Raw genomic sequence first — 22,879 nt, 5'->3', positions numbered from 1 at the left:
ATCGAACTCGATGAAACAATTTCGTTAGTCTAACATGATTGATAGTTCGTTATTTTGGGCCTATCGATGTAAAAATTCGGTGATTAGATAACATCGATCGATGTTTCGTATGAAAATGTTTCCTTCTTATCCTTTTTTCCTCGATTGGTCGACTAAAAGTTATTTTATAGACATAAGCGATTCGATAATTAAAATCGCGATAAACCTTCGACCGTCCGCTCTTCGATCGGAGACGAAGCGCGACAATGTAAAAATGTTTTTAGAATATCATTTGTGCAGTCTGCACAGGGAAATTCGAGTCTTATACGTATATCGTGTTTGTAAGTGAGACACGCGATAGAATTACTGTTGAGTGTGGTTTGTTCATTGGGCTCTTGCGATTATTCTTAACCGATCTTTACCTAGAACATGGCGAGAGATAAATAAATTCAAAATCTAAAATAGGTTTCAAATTATACATAGATATATGACGTATGAGCCTCTTAGACGCCAGTAGATGAATTGAATTAAATTGAATTAAATTTCGTTAATATTTAATTAATTTTTATTTTACACCTGTAATTACTGATGGTAATCTGTGACTTGTAAAATTATACCAACAATATCAGACCAAATGTAACCCCAAGAGGGTCTACATAATAAAGATAAGAAATTTACAAAAAGAATTAATTAGGGTCCTAAGAGGTTCATATAAAATATTAAGTATTAAAGAAATTATATTAGATACATTACAGCATATGATATGGAATGAAATTTGTTTGATATTGCATTAACAATACTTTCAAGTGGTTTAAAAGAAAAATTAATCATGGAATCATAAGATTGAAAAACAATTGTAACGATAGAATGCAGTATAATTTATAATGGTATTAAGTTGTGGTCAATTCCTCGTTTGAAAGCTATTTGGAAAACGTCTTATACTTGTTAAGACACTTACGTTAAAACGCTTCAAGTGTTTTCAACATTTTAATAATATCGTTGGCAAATAGTAGTCATTTTCCACGTATTTTTATGTGAAATATAATGTTATCGCTGTTAAGGAACAGAACTTATCTTGAAGGTATTATACGTGTCTTTCTTGGGTATGTGTGTATACACGCATACACATATTCAATCTACAAATGCATGGATTTCGAATATTTATTAGAAATCAAATAATCCGCGATTCCAATCTATTTCTAACCGAGGAATTATTCCACCTTTTATTTTATTATAAATTATGCAGCATTTCAAGCTTTTGATAACCAATTACGAGAAGGAAACTGTTTGAAAATGAATATATTAAGATACGCAAGATAAGAACAGTTGTGTTTCTCTACTAGTCTATGAATTTTCCTCTCTGGTTGCTGTCTACGTGTAAAACAGACTACGTTTCAAGGACATAGCGTGAAGCATCGATTATTTTTATAAGTAGTCCATACGATTCTCAATTTATAATACTAAAGTGATATTCGATACCTTCGATTTTTCCCATTTTGTTCCTTCTTTTCATTTTTTTTTGTAAAACTCTTTAAAAGAGTTGCTTCTTCACGCTACGCCATCTTGGAGGCGCAGGATCGTACCTTGGCAACGATCATCAACAATGACAACAATATCTAGCTAAACATCGAAGAACATCGAATTGTTATTTTACAATTTTTTTTTATTTTTTTAGTTTTGTTAATTGCGTGTTCAATCCCTGCGGTCAGTCTGAATCTAATTGACAATGTGTATACCAGAAAAGTTCTCTTCGTTTCTAACAAAACTTATTACCTTTTTTTTTCATCGTCTTACTTTGCATCGTTTGTCGTTCATTTGTTTTGTATATTGTTGTTTCACTTTTGTTATTATGCTAAACGTCCACTAATTAACTACGATTATACATATACTTTTGTATTATTACATTACAGTTTTTCGTGTGAACTCCTATTTCTTCTTTTTTTTCTCCTTTACTCTAGTTACAGTAAAGATTCTTGCTCTTTCTCTCTCTACTTCCGCTACATATGTATCTCGTACACAATGCAAAAAGCTAGTTCGCTTATTATTGGATTGTTAATACAGCGAGTTATTTGGATTTCGAATGCAACATGTTTAAGATGGATGAAGTTGTATCGCAAAATCGTTCTCGAATTATCAAAGTACAATCGATTTTTTGGCGGGAAATCTTCGATGATTCAAACCCTTATTATATTGTTACAATTCATCGTTATATACTATTGACAAAGATTTTCATTATTTTAATGTATAATTTTGTTTTTAACCTTCTAATAGTATTATAGCAAATTAAGTAAATAAACTTATTTAAACTATTATAAAGGGAATAACTAAAATTTTTGATTAGTTAAAAAGAAGAATCTTGATTATTTGACAGAAAGATTAACAACATTTGAATAGCAGTTTCAAACATAAAAGTGTACACTGTGCTTCAGTTGTCATCGATTTTGGTTAATTACATTCTTGTACTTTCTCGTAAAAAATATTAATTTATTTTTCTTTAACATATTCTTAAATAGAAGCATCGAAGATCATAAGGATACCTTTGAGCTCGCATGCAGATATATTGCAACCGTTGGTACAAGAAAAAGAGTATCATCGTTTAAAGGTTAGGATGTCGTGATCAAATATGGCACACTTAATCTAGTTTCTTCGGTGGAGGCAGTAGCATATATTTTGGATTAGATGAGGACACCTACAGTGTGCAGAGAACCTTTTTGAAGTTCAGTAAAGTTTGTTTCGGCAGAAAAACAAGAATTCTCCCGGGCAGTTCACTTTTCATTCTCAATGACAAACGTTCGGTCGAAACAAATTGAGAAATTTAGATAGTATAACAGATTGTTCAAGTTATTTAAAGGAACGATGAATTAAGAAATAAAGTATGAAACAATTGAATTGAATAGATGACTTTTTCATGACTTTGCAGACTTTCTGATAGTAAAATTCTAGAATAAACATTGCAAAATTTGTCTGAAGAAATGCAATTAAAAGGAGCTAGAAGCGAATCAGATTATATCTTACATAACAACTTTAAGCAAGAAGATAAAATTATAATAAGGAAAGAAATATAGAATTAACATAAATGATTCTTCTTTATATTGCTCTTACAAGAATTCATTTCAATTGCCAATAATAAAAGAAACACAAGGAACAAAGTGAACGAAAACAAAAAAAAGATATTTTTTCTCAAACACACATCATCTTCTTTTATTTCACGTTACAATATTACATTTATACCATGATTTTCGGCATTTAAAGGCGAGGGTTGTGAGTCCTTTTCGAACAGAAAAGAAAGAGAAAATTTGCCACGGTTGAAAACACTTCGCTTCTCATCCCCTTTTTCTTTCTCTCTTCACCTTTGCTCTAGTGTTCTACATAGTTGTATTGTCCTGTTTGATATATATGTATATATATATATATCATACATTATTGTTAAAATTCCATCAAAAATTGTACGTTTTCAATTCGAATGATCTTTCCCTGCCACGAAAGAAATAGTTGTCCCGAGTAACACACTCGAAGCGACTTTGTTTTACCGTTTTTCTTTTGTTCTCCTTTAACTCGTTAGTATCACAAGAGTACGCCTATAGACACTAAAACTTTATGTCCTAGACAACGCTATGATCGTGTACAATGTACTTGAAACTACCCCTAACAAAGCTGATAGGTATAGCTATGCAATTTGAATACACATTTGTGCTTTTCATAGCTGCATTTTTTTCGTTTTTTTTCCGTGCTTACTCTGCCTGAAACCGTGCTTCATGAGACTTGCTCTATTATAAACGACGATCGTTCGTTCTCGTTTTATTTGTTACTTTTTGATATAGTGCGTTTTATAACCAGTGCACGGAGATACATTCGTTCTGTTTTACGATTTTCGTTCCTCTCTCATTTTCATTCGTTTTTGCAGTTCTTCGAACCCTATATATATGGCGATTATAATATCGCATCGTGCTGCTTTTTTTAAGTTTTCTATCCCAAATCGTATAAAATTACTTAAAACAAATTTACAGAATCAATTTTAATGCAATTGTTTCATTATTATAACATTAAATAAGTTTTAAAAAAAGCAGCTCTTCACGGAAGATCGAAAATCGTAGGAACATCACAAGAGTTGGGAATTGTTCCTAATAAAATGGAAGGAATGATAACCAGTGTCTCACTACAGTACAAAATGGCATCTTAATCTTTTGTTCTTTTTTTTTTTTTCTGCCAATATTACGTCTCGTTGTGAAACTGCTAAAAAATCTTTTGTGTAGTACAGTAATAAACCTGAACCCGCTTTCAGTCGTCGTTTTTCCCACATTCTTAGCCTGATTCGGAAACAAATCATTTTGCACATTCGATTATCACAACCTATATTTGATCTTAATGCAGCGTATTTCGTTTTACTACTAAGCAACGCTTAAATCTACTATTCTTTTCCACTCTCCTTTCGATTGTTCAACGATAAATAAAAATTCATGTTGAAAAAGCGGTAGAAACGGTGGGTTCTCTCGCGACAGTCTATTGATCCTAATTAATCCACACAGTAAGAGACTATAAGCTCGGACAGTTTTTTCTGGTCATGTTTGTGTCTGTGTATGTTTCACGATTGACATCGATTCACTCACTGATCTTCAGAGCCGAGCGAAACGCTAAACGCGGTATAGAAAACTTTACAATATAATATTTCGCAAAATTCTCCTTGTTCCTTGAATGAATCATAAACTACCATTTTTTTAATACAGTGTACCTTAATGGAAATACTGTGAACGATATGTTTTGGTTTATTCATTGAACAAGGAAGTTATAAACAGTGTTATTAGGATGTGTAACAAAAAGAAAAAATGAAAAAATCGACGATACTAGGGCGAAACTCTTTTTTATTGTCTCAGTTTGCGTGAAACTCTCGTGAAGAAAAACACAAGAGCGTCACCGTAACACGCTTTCTTTCCATCGGCTCTGATCACACTTAGTAGAGTAAAACTGAAATATTGTGTATGATGTAATTGTGTGTGCTAGTATAGCAGAGGGAGAGAAAGAGAGCGAAGCGAGGCACAGGCGTGTGTGTTCGTTGTGGTCACTTGAGACACAAAAAGCGAACGCGCTGCTCTGATCTTCTATTCGCATGTTACTACAATTTCTGTTCGCCTTTCTTCGTGTCAATAATACCATGCATTTAATCTCTTTTACGATCGTTATCACTGTATCTTTATTCGTCGTGTGTATTAGCGTAAGATCAGTACGAACTGCTTATCTTCTCTTCTAAAAGCTACTCTCAGATCCTAGGATCGTTTTACACCCAGAGTATCATCGTATCAATTCGATCGGTGTATGTTGCTTGATTGTTTTTGAATCATATGTATACACAGATTTTGTGTGTGTTTTTCCTGTATATATATAATCAGTGTGTGTCCTTCAGGATATACGTGAGACAAACTACACAGAGTGTCTTCTGCAACGTGTGTGTTTCTCTTCTTTAACGTGGTATCATATATTGTATTTTTTCCTTCTTTAAAATTAATTTTTTTTACCTTAAACAATTTCATAATATATATATTTACATTCATCTATCTACAATAACTACACATCAACAAATACGGTTAGTTTAGCATTTTCGTAGTGTCGTGTTTGTATCGTGATATTGTATTATCATCATTAACATGATCATCATGTCATCATTATCATTCGATTCGTGGTTTTCTTTTTTACATTATCGATTCTCTCCATCGTGGAGACGTATTTATTTTCTCTCTCAATCTCGAGTACCATTCATACTTTCATCTCATTCTCTCTTCTTTTATTCGTTATCATCGAATACCGTGACATTGATGATCGCATAATCTCTCGAAACGCATTATTACTATTATCAATTAATATTAATATTATACTCGCGACTAGTTCGAAGGCAACACCACGATTATAATCATAATTATAATCATAATCATAATCATAATCACAATCATAAGCATAAGCAAAATAGTATATAATAATCATTTTTATCTCATTATCATCATATGTAACAAATTCTTTGTCATCGTGGTCGATCCTCCGATCCTATTTTTAAACGGCACGCCATAGCGTGAAATTAGAATTATTAACGAAAATAACGACGACTTATTCGACGAAACACGTATAGGCGTGTATATGTATATATGTATATATATATATAAAAAAAAAGAATAAAAATAAATACGACAACTTAAAATGAAAAGAAAAACAAATGTAGGACGATTAAATGACAAATCGATCAGTTATACTCATTCGTAGTCCTCTAACTCAACGTTTCTGGCCTCGTGCTTTAGGGCCTTTTTGCAGTTTCTTCTTCGCATCCTTTCATCATCATTTTTCTCTATCTCGTCTTCTTTTTCCTCAACATTTCTACTTGCCTTCTAATAAAAATCACAATTCCTTCATTCTCTCTCTCTCTCTCTCTCTCTCTCCCTTTCTCTCTCTCTCGCTCTCATTCACTCGACAATCTTCTATTGACTTTTAACAAAATACGTCTGGGGTCTCTCTGTTTAAAAATCTATCGACGGTAATCGAGCTAACCGGTAATCCCGTTAATCGATTTTAATCTCCTCTGGTAAAATGTCTCTTGGAAATCTTGGTAATTGTCCTCCATATAGTCTGATACTTCTTCTCCGGGGACGATCAACCTCCACGCAAGACTCTCTTGGGATTCAGGTCAAATTAGGCTGCGGCGAGGGCGAAGTCACGGACAAGGAGTATGAGGCTGTGTCCTATATGAATGCCCAGCATTCCAATGTTTTTACCACGAAATCTTCTCGTGGGGCCAGCGGCTCGTTTCCGTATGTGCTGCAGGACTGTGTCCTGCCCTGGTACAGGTCTCCGTCTAACCACAATCCAAATTTGCCACTGCAAAAAGACCAATACTTGTTAGTTTTGCGAGACTTAACATTACCTAAGGGTGAATAACGTCGTACGGAGAATGTTTTGACAAGTAATGATACTTCTATGAATTATGCTGTTCTAAGATACTTTGCATTACGTGGACTGGTGTTGTTAAATTGCCTGCTGATAACACTCCCCACATGCAATCTTACAAACTGTAGTTTTCATAACAAATTAATCTATCATTAGCATAAGTATAACCTCGTGTTTGTATAATCCCTAGCTAAGGAGCTCTGTTAACGAATACATCGCATCTCGTGAGGAATTAAAGCTCCCATCAAACAGAGGCAAGGAAAACCTGTCGGAGTTTAAAGAAGTTCAACTTACTCTCCGGCACCGATGGCAAGGCTCTCGTTATTGCCCTTGATGAAGTAGAGGTTGTCACCGGTCCAGTGGAAGGCCTGGAACCTGGGTGTGAACTTGAAGAGAAGGGACTCGCCGGTTCCGTAGAAGTGGTCGCTCACGTGCAGAGAGCACGAGGTCAACGCACCAAACACCTGTAACCACGTGCAATGGATGATTCACTTTGTCTATTATAGTTTGCTCAATTACGCATGAGACAACTGCATGCATGATTTTCTAGGTGTCGTGTCATTTGTCGAAATGGTCATTTCGAAGGCAAAGGTGAAAAATAAAATTATAAATACTCCTAAATTTATTTATACAGTGGTCTAACTGCCAATGGGGTGCAAAGGGTTAGTATTATATTAATATATTTATTATATTCTTCAATCATACGCTGAATAATAGTACAGAGACTAACAAATTATAATTTCAGAACTCACATTGCCCTCTGTGTCTTCGATCACCAACAGGATAGGACTCTCTATCTTGGCCATCTTCCTGTACATGCTGTTTAAGCTAAATCCATGCTGACTGGTGCTGAAGACAACGGTCCAAAGGTATCCTTCCGCCCTGGCGGGCAGATGTCGGCACAGTTGCTCTCTATGCTCGTCGCTAAGGATCTCGGTGGTGCCCACCAGGTCAGGAACGATGACATCGTTATCTATGGAGACGGCGCTGTTCGTGTACAGAGCTCGCCTGAGCTCCTCGCTCATAGACAGTACCTGTGAAAGTCGAATTCGAATTTTAGCCATCTAAAAGATTTTCGTTTGTTACAGGAAATCTCATGGAATAAAGGATCTACGATGGGTAGAGATCGATCGCTGAGTTCATCGCTTTGGAACCTTGTTCACAAAGGTAGAATCTAGAGGTGCGAGACTAATCATACCAATGGAGCAGAATACTTAAAAAATTTTCAAATTCTTTTCAGACGAGACCAAGGTCATTTTGCGAGAACCATTTCACGGCATCAAACATGGAGGTAATAGATACGGATGGAATTACGAAAGTTTCTCATTCCTTCTCAACGTTCATAAGCTTCTGATATCAACCCACTAATGGTGATATCGAATTTCTGTTCTTTTTAAATTAGAGAGGTATCGTATGTATTTCTATTATACAAAATTTTCAGAAAATTATTCCGATATTGATTTGGCTAGAAGATATGCACGAAGAGCGAAGGACTGGATATCGCGATTTACGGATTATTTCATCGCAGCATCTCAAGGTACTCGACATTCGTAACAGTGACTTAATACCGATGCTAAGTAAATAGAGAATCTGGCGTGTTGTATTAGCATTCGTTTGCAGGTGCTCCGTCGCGCTTATGAAAGAGATGAGGTCACAGGAACAAAGACCTCGCCGCAAATGCAGTTTGCGATTAATCTCACGATTAGTCTCAACGATGTACTCAGCGACCCTCGAGATTCTGATTTCAAGTGTGATTACATATCGAGAGAAGAGACAGCACTGGTGGTCACAGACAGCTATGGGGTTACAGGATCCATCCGCCTCTAAGCCTAAGTACTAGGTTCTAACACATCTAAGACACACATCTCTACGCATTCACAAGTGTGATATGTTGTAATTGTTGTTTTGCAATGTTTCAGAGTCTTCGTGTTAACCGAGGGAAGATACACACAACCATAAATATACATGTACGCGTGTATACGAAGAGGAATTCGTCCTTCTTTATCGGATCTCAGATATTAAAGCCGCTCGCTAACTGCGTTCGTCTCACCGTGACGCCTTGACCTTTCTTTCCACAAGAGTCAACAAAAGATTACGCAACCATCTACTTTGCCAACGTCGTCGATAGAGCAAATGAAAACGGATTAAATACCCGAGGAAATATGCGCTTCTCTTTTCCACATTTGGAGAAGGTGTGGGAGAGAAACTTCCAGCTTTTTCTGGAGAGAACCGCTTTAAAACGGAGTCGACGAGGGACGTTACACGTGAAGTATTCTTACTTTGGAGGAGCAGTGGAAAAAATTTCGCGATTTTTCTTTACGCGGAGAAAATCCTTTTCTGGGTTCACCGAAGTTAGGAACGAGGATCACCTTTCCAGCTTTAAGTGGAGGATTTGCGCGTTTATCGAAAAGGAGAGAAATTTTTCACAGAAAATACACTCTTTTCGAAATCAGAAAAATTATAGAGAGCGTTCTCTATGTCGCGTAACGAGAGTTCACGCGTTTACGTGGTTATAGCACGTTTCTGTAGAGAAAAGTTTCCTCGAGTTGAAAACGGTAGAGAGAAGATTTATTAGGGATTAGGTGTAAGGGATTTGCAAATTGTTACTAAAAGAAATGGATAATAGTTCATCACGCGTGATATTAGCGTTCTGTGGGTTGATCCAGAGAACGCGTGGAATCACATTTGTGCACCTGCTTTGAACGATAACAATTTCGCGCAGCCGTCTCTCACGGGATTACACTAACACCGGCGCCCTGTTGCTCTGTCAGGGTTTTGCATCTCATCCATTAATATTATGAAATTTACATAACTCATTCGTGGACGAGCCGCAAGGTTTCGCGTGCAAGCTGCTCTCGAAGGAGAGATTCATGGGGATTTTCCTTTCGAGGAAGACTTGTGTATGGCGACGTAAGAAGACAATTGCACTGCTTTCTGTTTACTATTTCATAGCGGTTTAAGAACAGATAAAGAAGATGTAAGGCAAAAGAAATCCACGTTGACGATTTTTGTCTACACATGGAACGAAAATACAGGCTCTAAATTATGAAAACTCAAAAATTGAAAAATTCGAAGATTCGAAGCTTCTAAATTCGAGGGCTCTAGGACTTAAAGACAAAAGTCTCAGCTACACGTCCCAACGATTTCGTGAACTATAATCTTCCTAATAGCAAATCGACAAAAGAATCAACAACTGATCCACCTGTGTACCATTCAAAAGCAACGTAACATCTCGAATTCCTCATGCAGTACGGACTTGAATAATTATCCACTTATTTCGTCTGTTTGTTTTCTCATCACATAGAAACGTCGTCTTCGCGGTCTACAGAACTGAACGGAATTAAAGAAATTGTCAACAGGGAAGAGGGGATGAGATCGGACGCAACAATACTACAGGAAGATGAGAATAGAGAAGAGGAAGATAAAATATAAATCGACGTTAATTTGAAATATCCACCAATGGAAATATTCATGAAATATTTATAAAATATTCCCCTCGCGAAGATAGCGATACCTCCGCGGATTTGTATTTTTTTTCTCACTTGATAACGCGATTTACTGGCAGAAGCGAAGATTATGTTTACCCTCTGGCGATACGTCCAAGCGATTGCGATAAACATGCACCGACCTGACATTAGCAATTTTTTTTTACAACGACAAAAAGAGTTCTCTTTGATAATTAAATATGCTTAATACCATATGTCCACGCGAATATAATAAAGAAATTCACCAGAATATTACGCAGCAGCGTAGGGTAACAAAGGTGCGCCATCAATGTAACATCCATGATATCTCATCGCATTAGTCGCTAAATTAATTACAAAAACGTTTCCAAGGTGCTTCTTAATTACATGAAAATCCATATTAGCGACCTTCGTTTCCCATGTTACTACATCCAAGTGATACTACGTTGAAGCTGAATGAAATTGAATAGTTAATAAGCAGAACAAGAGGCGAAAATACCAACGAAATTTATTCTCTCCTTCACAGAAACAACAGAACAATATTTCTTCGTATATTACCCATAACAGCAAAAGACACTGAGTGGCCATTTAATAGTCACTCGTCCCCAAGGGATTAAGAAGTAATAAATTAGGCTTAATTACATTCTCGACGTACAATGGCGGACACTAGAAAGTGTAAACGTTGGTCGACACGAAGGAACCCCATAGAAAGAAGAAATTATATTTCATATCAGCAAGGAATTTTGCAGTGAATGCAATTTCGATTTTATTATTAGGCTACATTTACTGCACGGTAATTATTGGATAGAAGTTAGAGATACTCGTGTGTTCCTATATTTTGACCATCACTGTATTTCAGGTGACCCTGCGATGATGGCGTTAGCGGTCTGCGTTAATGGAGAACCGATATCGACGAGGCACAGAATCGGTGGATGGCCAGGTCGACTGCACTGGCAGGAACGATAAGGCAAGCCAGGATATCGCTTCGTCAATGGCGATCGCCTTTCACCAGAGGGAACATAACGGAGCACTTTCCGCCGGTACCAAACGAGTCGTGGTTCACCCTGCTTTTTACGCGATACGCATCAATTGAGGCGAGGTCGTGGCAATTAGCGCAATCCTCGTCGCCTATCAAGGAGCCAGCCTCGGGAAAAACGCACTCGAACGAACTGTGACGTGGGAAAACGCGGCAGGGCGCATGCACGATTCATCTAATCACGGAATTCTGAAGAGCACGTCAAAGGACAATTCGCGAACGACCTCGATGCCAATCCGTTTTGCCAATCTATTTCTTGCTTTCTTTTTTCTCCTATTTTCTTCGTCTTATTCCATTTTCTCGCGTTCCAGCAGATTTTCTTGGTTCTGGAAGAAATCTGACTCTTGTGGAATTATTCTTCACATTTTTTTCTTTTTTTTTTTTTTGGAATGCAGGACTGCATAGGATAGATTTTAAGTTTATCTCATGAATATATTAGACGTGAGGAAATGGTCAATTATTTTTTGGACCGTTTCCTTTAGATGGTAGACAAATGGTAATTTTGTGAAGCTATTAGTTACTTTCAATTTTATTTTATTTTATTGTATATTATATTCCACATTGGTGACTTTATATCAGGTTCTGTTCATTATTCTTTCTGCCATTTCCTTTAGATGGTAGACAAATGGTACACAAATAGGAATTTTGTGAAGTTATTTGTTGGTTTTGATTTTATTTTACTTTGTATTCGACATGGGTGACTCGTGAAAGTAATCTGATTCACGAGCAATTATTTCTTGTGCCATTTACTCGTGGTGGTATACGAACTGGAATGCAGAGCTGCATAGGAATGGTTTTGAAATGCACCTATATGCAGTAGTTTTGTAAATCTATTTTCCGATTTGTAGTTTAGTTTATTTCATATCCGATACAGGAAACTCGTGAAAGTAATCCGACTCGCGGAGATTTATCCTTTGATATGGTAAATATGAGTTTTATTTTATCTTCTGAAAGTAATCAAACTCACGAGGAATTGGCATGCAATTTTATCAAAATTCTATTTGCAATGCAAAGTAGGCCACAGAATTGCACGTAAACAGTTGCTAAATGCATCTAAAACACAGTGGTCCCTCATTTTCCATTTTACTTTATTTCTCACACGAGTAACTATTAAAATGAAATTAATTTAAAGGGAATTATTCTTCGTGCCATTTCTCGAAACGAGCAATTAATCTTTCATCAAAATTTCTATACTGGCTGCCTTCTTCGTGTAAAAAATATTTATTTTTGAATATTTTGAAAAGAAAGAAAAATTTGTCTTCATTCCTTTTGTTTCTTCAGATATTCCTAAGAACATGCTTTCAACCTCTACTTTTGAGCTCTGTTTTCACCCCTTCAATATGGACGATGGTGGATGGAAAAAAATACTCGTGAAATATCTTCTGGAAAATAATCTCTCATATAAATTTCATAATGAATATGTTTCATCGTAAGACCCAGTCGCGTTTGTCGACAGAATTGCTTTTCTGTGTAGAATAAAAGTGAACCAGAGATAACGAGGCGGTTCTGGTAGCGTGATCGTGGTTTAAGCATCTCGAAGCACGCGTCCTCGTGCTTTATCAGAAAAGCTTCCTTGACCCGCGACACTACCCTTTATCGTTTGTTGGCGGAAAAAATCGCTTAATCGCGAAAGAGAAAGAAAGATGCAGAAAGCAAGGACAGCTTTCGTTGTTGACGATACCGAGGTCCATTTGGAATAAAATCTTCCCGGGTAAACAATAATCGTGTAGCCAATTATCCACACACGTGCTTCTCGGCTACTATCGCTTTCGATAACGACTCCTCTGCATCCTCTGACTTCCATATCGTCACTGGGTTAACGCGTGACTCCGACCGGCGATTTATCGTCGACGAGTTAGGGGGACCGACTAATTCCTCGATATTCGTGCCCTCGAAATTAATCAGAGTCGCACTTTTTATTCGACGTGTTCGTTAACGATAGATAATTGGCAAAATGGCATGCGAATGGGTCGAGGCCTCGCGTGTACCGCAAAAACCTGTTGGTCTGGAAACGAGTTCGCGAGAATCGGAGAACAGTTATGTACGATCGACCTATGGGAAAATTGGAAAACGTCAACGGTTAGGTGTGTTCGAGATCACGGGGTTGAACGATGGAAGTATTCTTTGATCGGTGAGAAAGGTAGTAGGCAAATTTAGGGACGAGAGACGAGAGGACTCGCAGTGTGTTACGAGTGGTAATTGGAAAGTCGTGAGTAGGAAATATAAGACTTAATTAGAAAGTAGATAATAATACTTTCTATTTCCTACTTATAGTAGTAATAGTAGTAAATGATGATAACGAGGTAGAAGATAAGTGGTAGACTGAGTTACTAATCACTAGCAATTATTAATTAGCGAGCAAAAAGTAGCGAATATAGAGTAGCAAATGTTGTGTAACGAGTAATAGAATACTAGTAGTATGCAATTATTATAGAACCACCGACTTATAATGTGCATCTAAATATAGCTCATGTGGTTAATGTAAATAATAATAACGAAAATAACAGTAAGTAACCTCAATTACCAACCATCGAGAATTAAATGGCAGATCTCGAGTGCTATAATTATTAGAGCGATTGTTAGGTACCATATAGTTGCTAGAAATACAAAGATTAGGGTAACGACTATTATCGACTAAGGAATAATAAATATCGAATATTATGTTTTCAAGAGATATTAAAAATAGGAAAAAGAAAAGAGACGTTAAAGTAGATCGAAGTGCAAACAAGAATCATGTCCTTCGAAGAAAGGATATTAAATACGAAAAGTTATGGTTACAAGGGAGACAACATCGAATCCTCTTCTTTTCCGAACGATGCACAAGTGCAAAGGTCGGCCAATAATTATTCGCAGGTCGATCGCGACACGCGTGCCATTTCAATTTGAAATTCAGATTGCCCGGTGAACAGATCCTCTTAGCATTTATCGAGGCGTCTCGAGTGAGACCAATCGATGGCATAACAAGATTTTTATACCGTGGAAGACGGGCACCGTGGCGCACACGCACGTCACCTCGATACACGATAACCGAGGTCGTGGCAGCAATCGAGATGCAGGCCGAAAAAATATTCAAAATGACGTGTACGCGCGAACGTAAGGTCGATTGACGCCGGTGCTCTTTCTCTCTGCTGCATAGAGATAAAATTCAACGAATTCACCTTCGACTCTTCCAGTAATTTTAAATATTTAAATTCGCCTTCGTTTAACAAACTCCATCATTAACAGCCGTTTGTAATGCAGAATAGCTCTGCGAGGAGCAGTGGCTTTCCAACGCCTATAAAAACAAGCCATTTCGATGCTAGTCTCTTACAATATTTCGTAGAAACTCGCAAACAATCTTCTGCTTTTTCATCCTTCTTCCGTGTCTCGCTTTGCGAATCTCGTTTTCGATTATTTGCTTGCCAAATGATACGAAATTATTTGCTCGAAGGTGATAGGACGCCGAAGAACTTTCGAAGTTACGATTTCGAAATGTAACTCGATTTTTGACGATTATTATAAAAGAAGATACATTATTAAAGGAAAAAGCAAGGAAAACGACGAAAGTGCGTTCCTTATAGGTTTTACCGAATCATGAAACCGGTTACTTTCGAATTCCCAATTCGCAGCCGGGTGCAGCATCATCCGCCATTTAAAAACGCGCCAGAGGCGCCGCCATATTTTTAACCCGTAGCGGCGCGCGCTTCGAATGACTGCCTTTGTCGTTTCCGGCGAGGAAGGTCGCGACGATCTCGATTTAGGATTTCTCCCCTTACTCAACTTTTCCAGATGCACACACGCGGCCTCGGAATTTCACCACGAGCAATGCACGAAGGTTCCGCTCGTGTCTTTCTCCCGTTCTTCTTGTTCTCCGAGCAATGGCGCCGTCTCGCCCACGCCGTTCGATCGAGGACAAAGATGGTTTCTCTCTCTACATGAATCTTAAACCCCCGTTCCGTGCAATTTTCGATTTATACTCGAATCTTAAATAAGACACCGCGTCTGGAGCTAATTTACGCGATATTTGGGAAAAATACGTATTTCGTCCCTCTAATTCTTTCACGTCGATTCGATTTCAAATTATTTAGTATCACTCGAATTCCTAGACTAATACGTTAAAATTATCGTCCTTGTCCTCCATCCTCCAGCGTTTTAAAGATTAATTGGAAGATAAACGAAGAAAGTTATGGTATGAAAGAAAAGAGAAGAGAAAACTGGGAACACAATGGAGGTCAATGTCTCACCGAGAGCATCCTCGAGGAATGTTGGAAGACGTAATTAAGAACCGGACAGGGGTCGACGAACATGATGGACCTTCCCCGTGGAGATTCCTTAAACTCCAAAATCGACGTTATTAAGGTTCAATCGCGGACGTAGATTGAATTCTCTCTCTAAATTAACCCAACCTTTATTATCCTTCAACCTGATTCTTCACAGCACACTTCAATAATGGCGACGGGTCTCGAATTCCATGGAAGATACTCGCGATGCTCATTGCACAGACCCATCGATCCTCGTCGACATGATCGTTAAAAACGTCACGGAAAATTAACCAGGAACGTAACAGGAATAATTTTTCTTCCACTTGGCCCGACGATCATCCCCTAAGCGGATCAGTTGGATGATCGAAGATAATTCCAAGTAAAATTCCCCGGTTTCCCCCTGTTTTCTATTCCTTCGAGTCTATCGACGATTCTAGACAACGAACCGGAGGAACTCGATTGGAAATCGCTCGAATGGCTGCCCGGATCGGAGGAGGAGAATCCGACCGATTCGATGAATCGTTCGGTACTGAGGCTCGAAAGGGACATTCGAATGGGTATCTCTCTCTTCGAATGACCATCGAATCCAAGAAAAAATCGTTCGACGGTCAGCTTCCTTCGTCTCTCCTCTCGTTTAATGTCAAGTACGCGCGAATTCCGCCCGGTGTATCTCTCGAGGGACTCGCCGCGTCCTCGAGCGTATTATTCCCGATTGTCCTTCGGCGCAGCTTCGCTGACAATGATGAGACGCTCGTAAATCGACCGATTTTTCCGACTGTCGTTTTCGAAGGTCCTGCTGCCGTCTTTTTATTTTCGCTTTTATTTATTCTTTCATTTTTCCATTTTCTGCGATCAATTTTACAGCGTACTGGTTATTTAGTTCGCTCTATTGACATCCTTTTAACCGTTTTCTTTGAAACAGAAACGACGGTGTAACGAAGATAATAGACTCAACGAGGAGTTAGGATCGAGGGAAAAACGAAGTTTGAGGATTTTCGGTGATTTCTGGGGAAATTCCGACGGCGCGAAATATGAATAGGAGGAAGTTAGACAGCGTGACACCAGAGGGACAGGAATAGCAGTATTTGAACAAACGCGTGTTCCTCCGGCGGGAAATTTGAAAGTGAGAAGAGTAAAAATACGAAATCTCGAGAGTTATAAGAACTTTTAATTAAATATGGGTTCCGATAACCTAAAAGATAATATATTTCGACCATTCCATTTTTTAGCAGGAATAGAAATTAGCAGTTAAACTGCTCTCGGCTAGACGAGATTACAGTCGATGCACAAAGTGTCGACTTTAAATGGCGGAGGGTAATTAGTTACGCTAGTTGGAACTACAACGAGGGTAATTAAAAGCGCGAATATCTTCTCGTTTCGTTTTACTATACACGCGATGCGCGTGTACGATCTACGATGTGTCAGGAATGAAATCTCATCGGGACGCGATAAAACAAGACGAAGAAGCATTCCACGAGCGGGGGAGGCGAAGAACCAGAAGGTAAATCATTCAATCTAAAATGTAAATGAAAGTGAAGAGGCATCATTCATTGCGCGCGCGCGGCTTAATGAATGACCATAAATACAACGATCCGTATACGCGTTGGATTTCTCGTCGAACGATGTTTTTATAGATTTCCCCGGAGCGCGGTGTATTAATCATTGCGGCTGAATTAATAGCGTAATTGTGATCGCTTTGGTATAATAATTTCCATATGCTCCTCTTTTCCTGCCGTCGTGGGTGAATATTCAATACGGTGAAGTGAAATACGAATAAAGCGAGTTTGTATCAGTCGATAGGTGTCTCCGATGATGGAAATTGGAAGCGAGAGAAGCACTGACTCGAGCAACTGTTATGCTTGAAAATAACTTTCGTAGGATGGAAATATTTGGAGAAATTACAGCCAGTTCGACAAATTTAAACACACTAACGATAAACCAGGGTCCAATTTATGGTTTCCAAATTTTAATTAAAAATTTCGCATTCGACATTGTCATTTTGCACACTTATTGTAATTTTTCTTTCGCTATAGGTATAATTAATTTTTCGATATCTTTCCGTGTTCCATTTTTTAAAATGTTCTTCTTATTTTATTTCTTCGTTTACCAATTGTTCGACGGGTAATGGTACACGTAATTTTGGTGCAAATTTTATATTTCATAAATCCGATTTTCTATAATTATATTTATAATTATGGAATCAAATACGACAAAGATGTATTGTTCGAATCAAATTATGGTTGTATATAGTTTCATATTGTTCCTAAAACCTGTTATTGAAAATAATGGAAGTACATGGATATAGATTCGATCGTCTGTTTGAAAGAAAAAGTCAATGCTGGTAAAAAGAAAAATGGAATTATAAAGGAATTCTAAATTCTCGCAGGTAAATTCGATTCTGCCATTTTATGCTACACGCGTCGCGTTAATTAGTATTATCGGTCGAGGTGCACGAATACAGCGAGTCGAACGTATCTAGCAATTAGTATACCTCCGACTGCAAAATTGGAATTTTTTCGGATCGTCTATTACGCTAACGAAGAACCAACGCCTATATTTCAATTAAATGTAAATAACGTTCATTGTTTCCCTCGCAACACGCTCTCGTCGATGAGTATATCACAGTGAACCTCTCATCAGTCAAGAAAATTTCGGGCTCCTATTTTTCGAACACCCTGTACGCTGACATTGTCCCGTATATCACACAGGAAGTAGAGCAACTGGGACCTTTTCCTTGTAAATGTGCTTCGACACATTCGTCGAACGTTATGTGCGCGAAATTACGTAACTGGATGATAAACCACGATTTCGTACGCACCCTAATATCCACGCAATTGAAATAATCATTGCGACATCCATTGCAATCATTGCTAATTTCTATTACACCAATTCCTCTATTGTGTCCTTACATTCTCTTCCAATAGGTTTGAAACAAGTTCAACTCTCGAAACGTTCAATTCACAGTTTACACACGAAGATGTTCCAAAAATTAATTAAAGAGAGACTTGGAAATCTTGGAGAGAAGAAAACTGACAGATTTTGACAAATTTTCGGGATATCTTTGAGATTAGGATTATTTAAAAATTCGAGAGAATTTGGAGAATTCCAAGCATGTTAGTCCGTATGCAAATGATGCAACTGCACTTGCATTTCCACGATGACTCCGCGTCATCATGCAAGAATGACACCTGTTAGGTCAATAGATCTGTAACTCTTCGAGGTGCACGATTTTAAAGGAAATAAAAAATTTTCGATATTTATTTATTACTTCCTCCATGTTTATGCTTGCTCGACACAGCGTAAATGCATTCAGGAAGGAAATATACTAGTACCGGAAGTTGCGAGATATTTCGACACGCGAGCAAGGTCAAGGAGATTTTCGCGATATCGTTCTGCCACGGAAACAGTCGCGTATTTAAGGAGAAATCGCGGAAATAAACGAGGCAGACGTAAGACACCGGTACACCGCGATTTTCACCAGTTTTTTGCCAGTCTTCGCGAGTTCTTGCCACTCACCTTGGTGAACAGAAGTTCGATCCACCCTAGGACGGATGTCCGCTCGATCTTCCTCTACCTCGTGATGAGAACGTTCGGAGGAATGAGACTGATCGAGAATTTTCCTCGGGTGGATCTCGTTTTATTTTAAACACGGTACGTATACATCGGTGGCTCTGCGAGAACTGAATCGCGTCCAAAAGGGACCGTGCCAGATGGATGTCGGAACGATCGTTTTGCGAAGAGAGATTACTATCTGTCGATCTCCATGCACGATGAAACGTGCTAATAAAATACAGGACAACAATAAAATTCCTTCACCGATTTAATTTCAAAAAAAGTACATCTTTAAATAGAAAATAGCTGTATAAAAAAGTAACGCGAATATAGTTAATAAAATTTGCTTAACAATGCTCTATTCCTGGCAAAAAGGTTAAATTTATATTTAGTTCGTGTCAAATAGATTAAACGCCGATTTAAAAGTTAGTAGTAATTTTAAATAATTTCGTATTCTCGTGCTTGGCAGAAAATTTAGTTAATATTAATGTTTGTCGTCGAAGAAGTAGCTGGTAAACAGGTTACATCTGTAACTACCTAGAAAAAGTAGAAGAATGTTGGAGATCAACATGGTCTGTTCGGGAACAGCTGATATTTAAATACGAGACGATTAAGAAGAAAATGTTTTCTCGCTTCGAGACTTACATCATGAAAATGCAAAATATGAAAGCAAAATGTTTACTCGGAAAAATATAACACGAGTGAGGAAATAATAGAGATGCGAATTGCAAAATTTCTGGAAATTGCAACTGTATTCACCGAGAAGAAAGTAGCGAATAAAAGATCACAGCAACTAACGGGGAAGCCTGAAAGGGCTCCAGGGAACGTTCAAAAACAACCCTGAGAACGAACAATGAGTCTTCTCAAATCCGGTATGCACTCTGAGACCTGTTAAGCTCTATTCCGTCCCCATCTGTTCAGCAAATAGGAAGCAATTTGTACACTTAATTCATAACCATGTGCAACACGATCATTTATTACGCCTGGCTAGCTACGGAACAAGCTCAGCACGAGCTTCTGATGCAAGAAGGGGATGATCTGCAAATAAAATTGAAACTAAGTACGATATCCCAACATTTCCAAATAAATTTCTTCAAGAGAAAAATAGAAGAAAAAATCTGTTCCAAAAACAACTCTTTGCTTTCAAGAAGGCACAAACTTATAACGCAAGAAGGGGATGATTCGCAAGCTAAAGTGAAACCAAATACGACATTCCAATATTCCCAAATAAATTTCTTAAAAAAGAAAATAGAAGGAAAGAAAATAAAATTGGTTTCACAAGCAACCCTCTGTTTTCAAAGGGGGCACGAGCTTCTGATGCAAGAAGGGGATGATTCGCAAGCTAAATCGAAGCCAAATACGAAATTTCGATATTCCCAAATAAATTTCTTCAAGAGAAAAATAGAAGGAAAGAAAAGAAAATTGGTTCCACAAGCAACCCTCTATTTTCAAGGGGGCATGAATTATTGATACAAGAAGGGGATGATTCGCAAGCTAAATTAAAACCAAATACGACATTCCAATATTCCCAAATAAATTTCTTCAAGAGAAAAATAGAAGGAAAGAAAAGAAAATTGGTTCCACAAGCAACCCTCTATTTTCAAGGGGGCATGAATTACTGATACAAGAAGGGGATGATTCGCAAGCTAAATCGAAACCAAATACGAAATTTCGACATTCCCAAATAAATTTCTTCAAGAGAAAGATAGAAGGAAAGAAAAGAAAATTGGTTCCACAAGACCCCCTCTGTTTTCAAGGGGGCACGAGCTTCTGATGCAAGAAGGGGATGATTCGCAAGCTAAATTAAAACCAAATACGATATTCCAACATTCCCAAATAAATTTCGTCAAGAGAAAAATGGAAGAAAAAATTGGTTCAAAGAACCAAGAACCCTCGCCTTTCAAGAGGGTTGGAAGAATCCACCCCTAGCTACCCCATTTTTCTCGCAATTCCGGAATATTCATTGGTATTCCAATTCACGGGCTATTTCTCCCGTTTTCCTTCTCTGGCGCAGCGATTTTCCCTCGATCTAGCGTTCACGGGAAACCACCCCTTTTCGCGATCGAAGCATCGCCATAGGCCGCACCCTCTGCGCGTGTTCGCGCGTTCAGGCCGGTGTGTGTCGTTGTTGCGTAACTTCCGTCGGAGATTGGCCGTGTTCGTGTATGGTATATCGAACGAAGCCGGATTCTGTGAAAGGTGGACCTAGGCGCGGCCAAGGACCGGTTGCAAGTAAACAACCCAGGCCTGGCATATTTTTCTATCCATTGCGTACAACGCGTGTGCACGCCCGGGATAATTCTTCAAATATGTCATCGATATTACAAAATTTTGCGCGATATTGAAAAATTAAGATCGAGACTGAAAAATCATTTATGAAAAATGTAAGAAAATCGTTTAGAAATTTTGGTATCAAAATTATCGAAGTGACACGCTAAAATGTTGAAGTTTTAGAAAAATAAATGGCGAATATGTTAGTTAAAATATTTGGTTTCAGATTGATTTATTTATATATATATTTTTATTGTCATTAGGTATATGCAGTTTCTGGGGAATTAATTGTGTCATACATTGAATGAGAGACCTAATTATTTTTGTTACGAATAAAAATGCAGTGTATTTTGGTATACATTACAGATCACTAGGATCAGCGCCAATTAATTCATTTTCGCGAAAATTTCCGGTTGCAAAATTAGTTGGGATTTATTTATATCATTGGCGGAGTGTTTCGAATAATTAGCGAACTTCCGTAATTGCAAATATGAAGAACACCCTTGCAACTTTAACTAAAATTAAGCTTGCAAATTGAGTGTTACGGAAGCTAAAAAATTGAAGAGCAGGGCAGTCGTACTGAACAAATAAATCACTATTACGTTAATTATGTATTAATTGGACGTTAATTACTTTTTCAAACTATTTTAACGTAAATTAATTTACATTAATTACGGATTGACACGCAGGAAAATTACGTACACGCGAAAAATTGAATAGCCAAGGATGAAAATTAAATAAAGTAGCCTGGATAATCGGAAACTATGTCGAATTCTGTATCGCGAAAAACCTGTGATTCCCGATAAAACGCTGGAAATGGGTCGAAGAAAGTTGGATGGCTGTGTTAAATTGAAAGAAAGCAGCGATCGTGCTGAATTCTTCGTCGCTTCTTCTTCCTTTTTCCCCTGTTTCGCTTGAGCAGCGTAGAAAAAGAGGAAGAACGCTTATCCGGTTAGCATATTGCCGCGATTCGCGCAATCCAACCTGATGAAAAGTTCTACGTGCCTTTAATCTATTTCGATATCTCCATTACCAATAACCCATTACGTTCGAGTCGATCGCGAAGGAAAGAAAACGCCCACTGGTATCGTCGGAAATACCTAAACAACGACATGTCAGTCGGTTGTAACTGGAATCGTATTTTGGTACACGCTTCATTGCCAGAAATAAAACGAAAGCGCTTGAAACGCCCAGACTTTTTCTAAGATCGTTATACAGGGTGTGCCTTGGCAACTGGGTTAGCTGGTCGCTTCGGAATAGTAGGGGATGGAGGAAAAAGAAGATTCGTTGGGTAAAGTGACATGATCTCCTATGGTGCAACACGTGGTGCACGAGTGTATTGTGAAAATGGACGAGTTTCGGAGATTCCAGGCTATCTTTTTCCTTTTCTCACCCTAATCGTGTAATTTTTC

General features: G+C 38.0%; 1 protein-coding gene across 18 annotated transcripts in view; it reads right to left on the bottom strand.

Annotated features, from left to right (window-relative positions):
• Window positions 1-3,931: 3,931 nt before the first annotated feature.
• mtd (TLD domain-containing protein mustard) overlaps window positions 3,932-22,879 on the bottom strand; it is a 158,336-nt gene continuing 139,388 nt past the window's right edge. For 16 of the 18 annotated variants that reach the window (XM_017898198.1, XM_017898196.1, XM_017898200.1 and 13 more), the window contains 3 exons: window positions 7,656-7,937; window positions 7,198-7,367; window positions 6,699-6,834 (listed from right to left, as the gene is read on the bottom strand). In XM_017898198.1, coding sequence (XP_017753687.1) covers window positions 6,699-6,834; window positions 7,198-7,367; window positions 7,656-7,937 — 588 coding nt within the window. Of the gene's footprint in view, window positions 6,835-7,197; window positions 7,368-7,655; window positions 7,938-19,160; window positions 19,309-22,879 lie in introns of those variants that run through there. The other 2 variants (XM_017898213.1, XM_017898195.1) reach the window with 2 other exon arrangements.

The sequence above is a fragment of the Eufriesea mexicana genome, unplaced genomic scaffold, assembly GCF_001483705.2.
Source record: "Eufriesea mexicana isolate 0111107269 unplaced genomic scaffold, ASM148370v2 scaffold588, whole genome shotgun sequence".
NCBI lineage: Eukaryota > Metazoa > Arthropoda > Insecta > Hymenoptera > Apidae > Eufriesea > Eufriesea mexicana.
The sequence above is the reverse complement of the archived record's forward strand: the minus strand, read 5'-3'. Positions and strand labels throughout refer to the sequence as shown.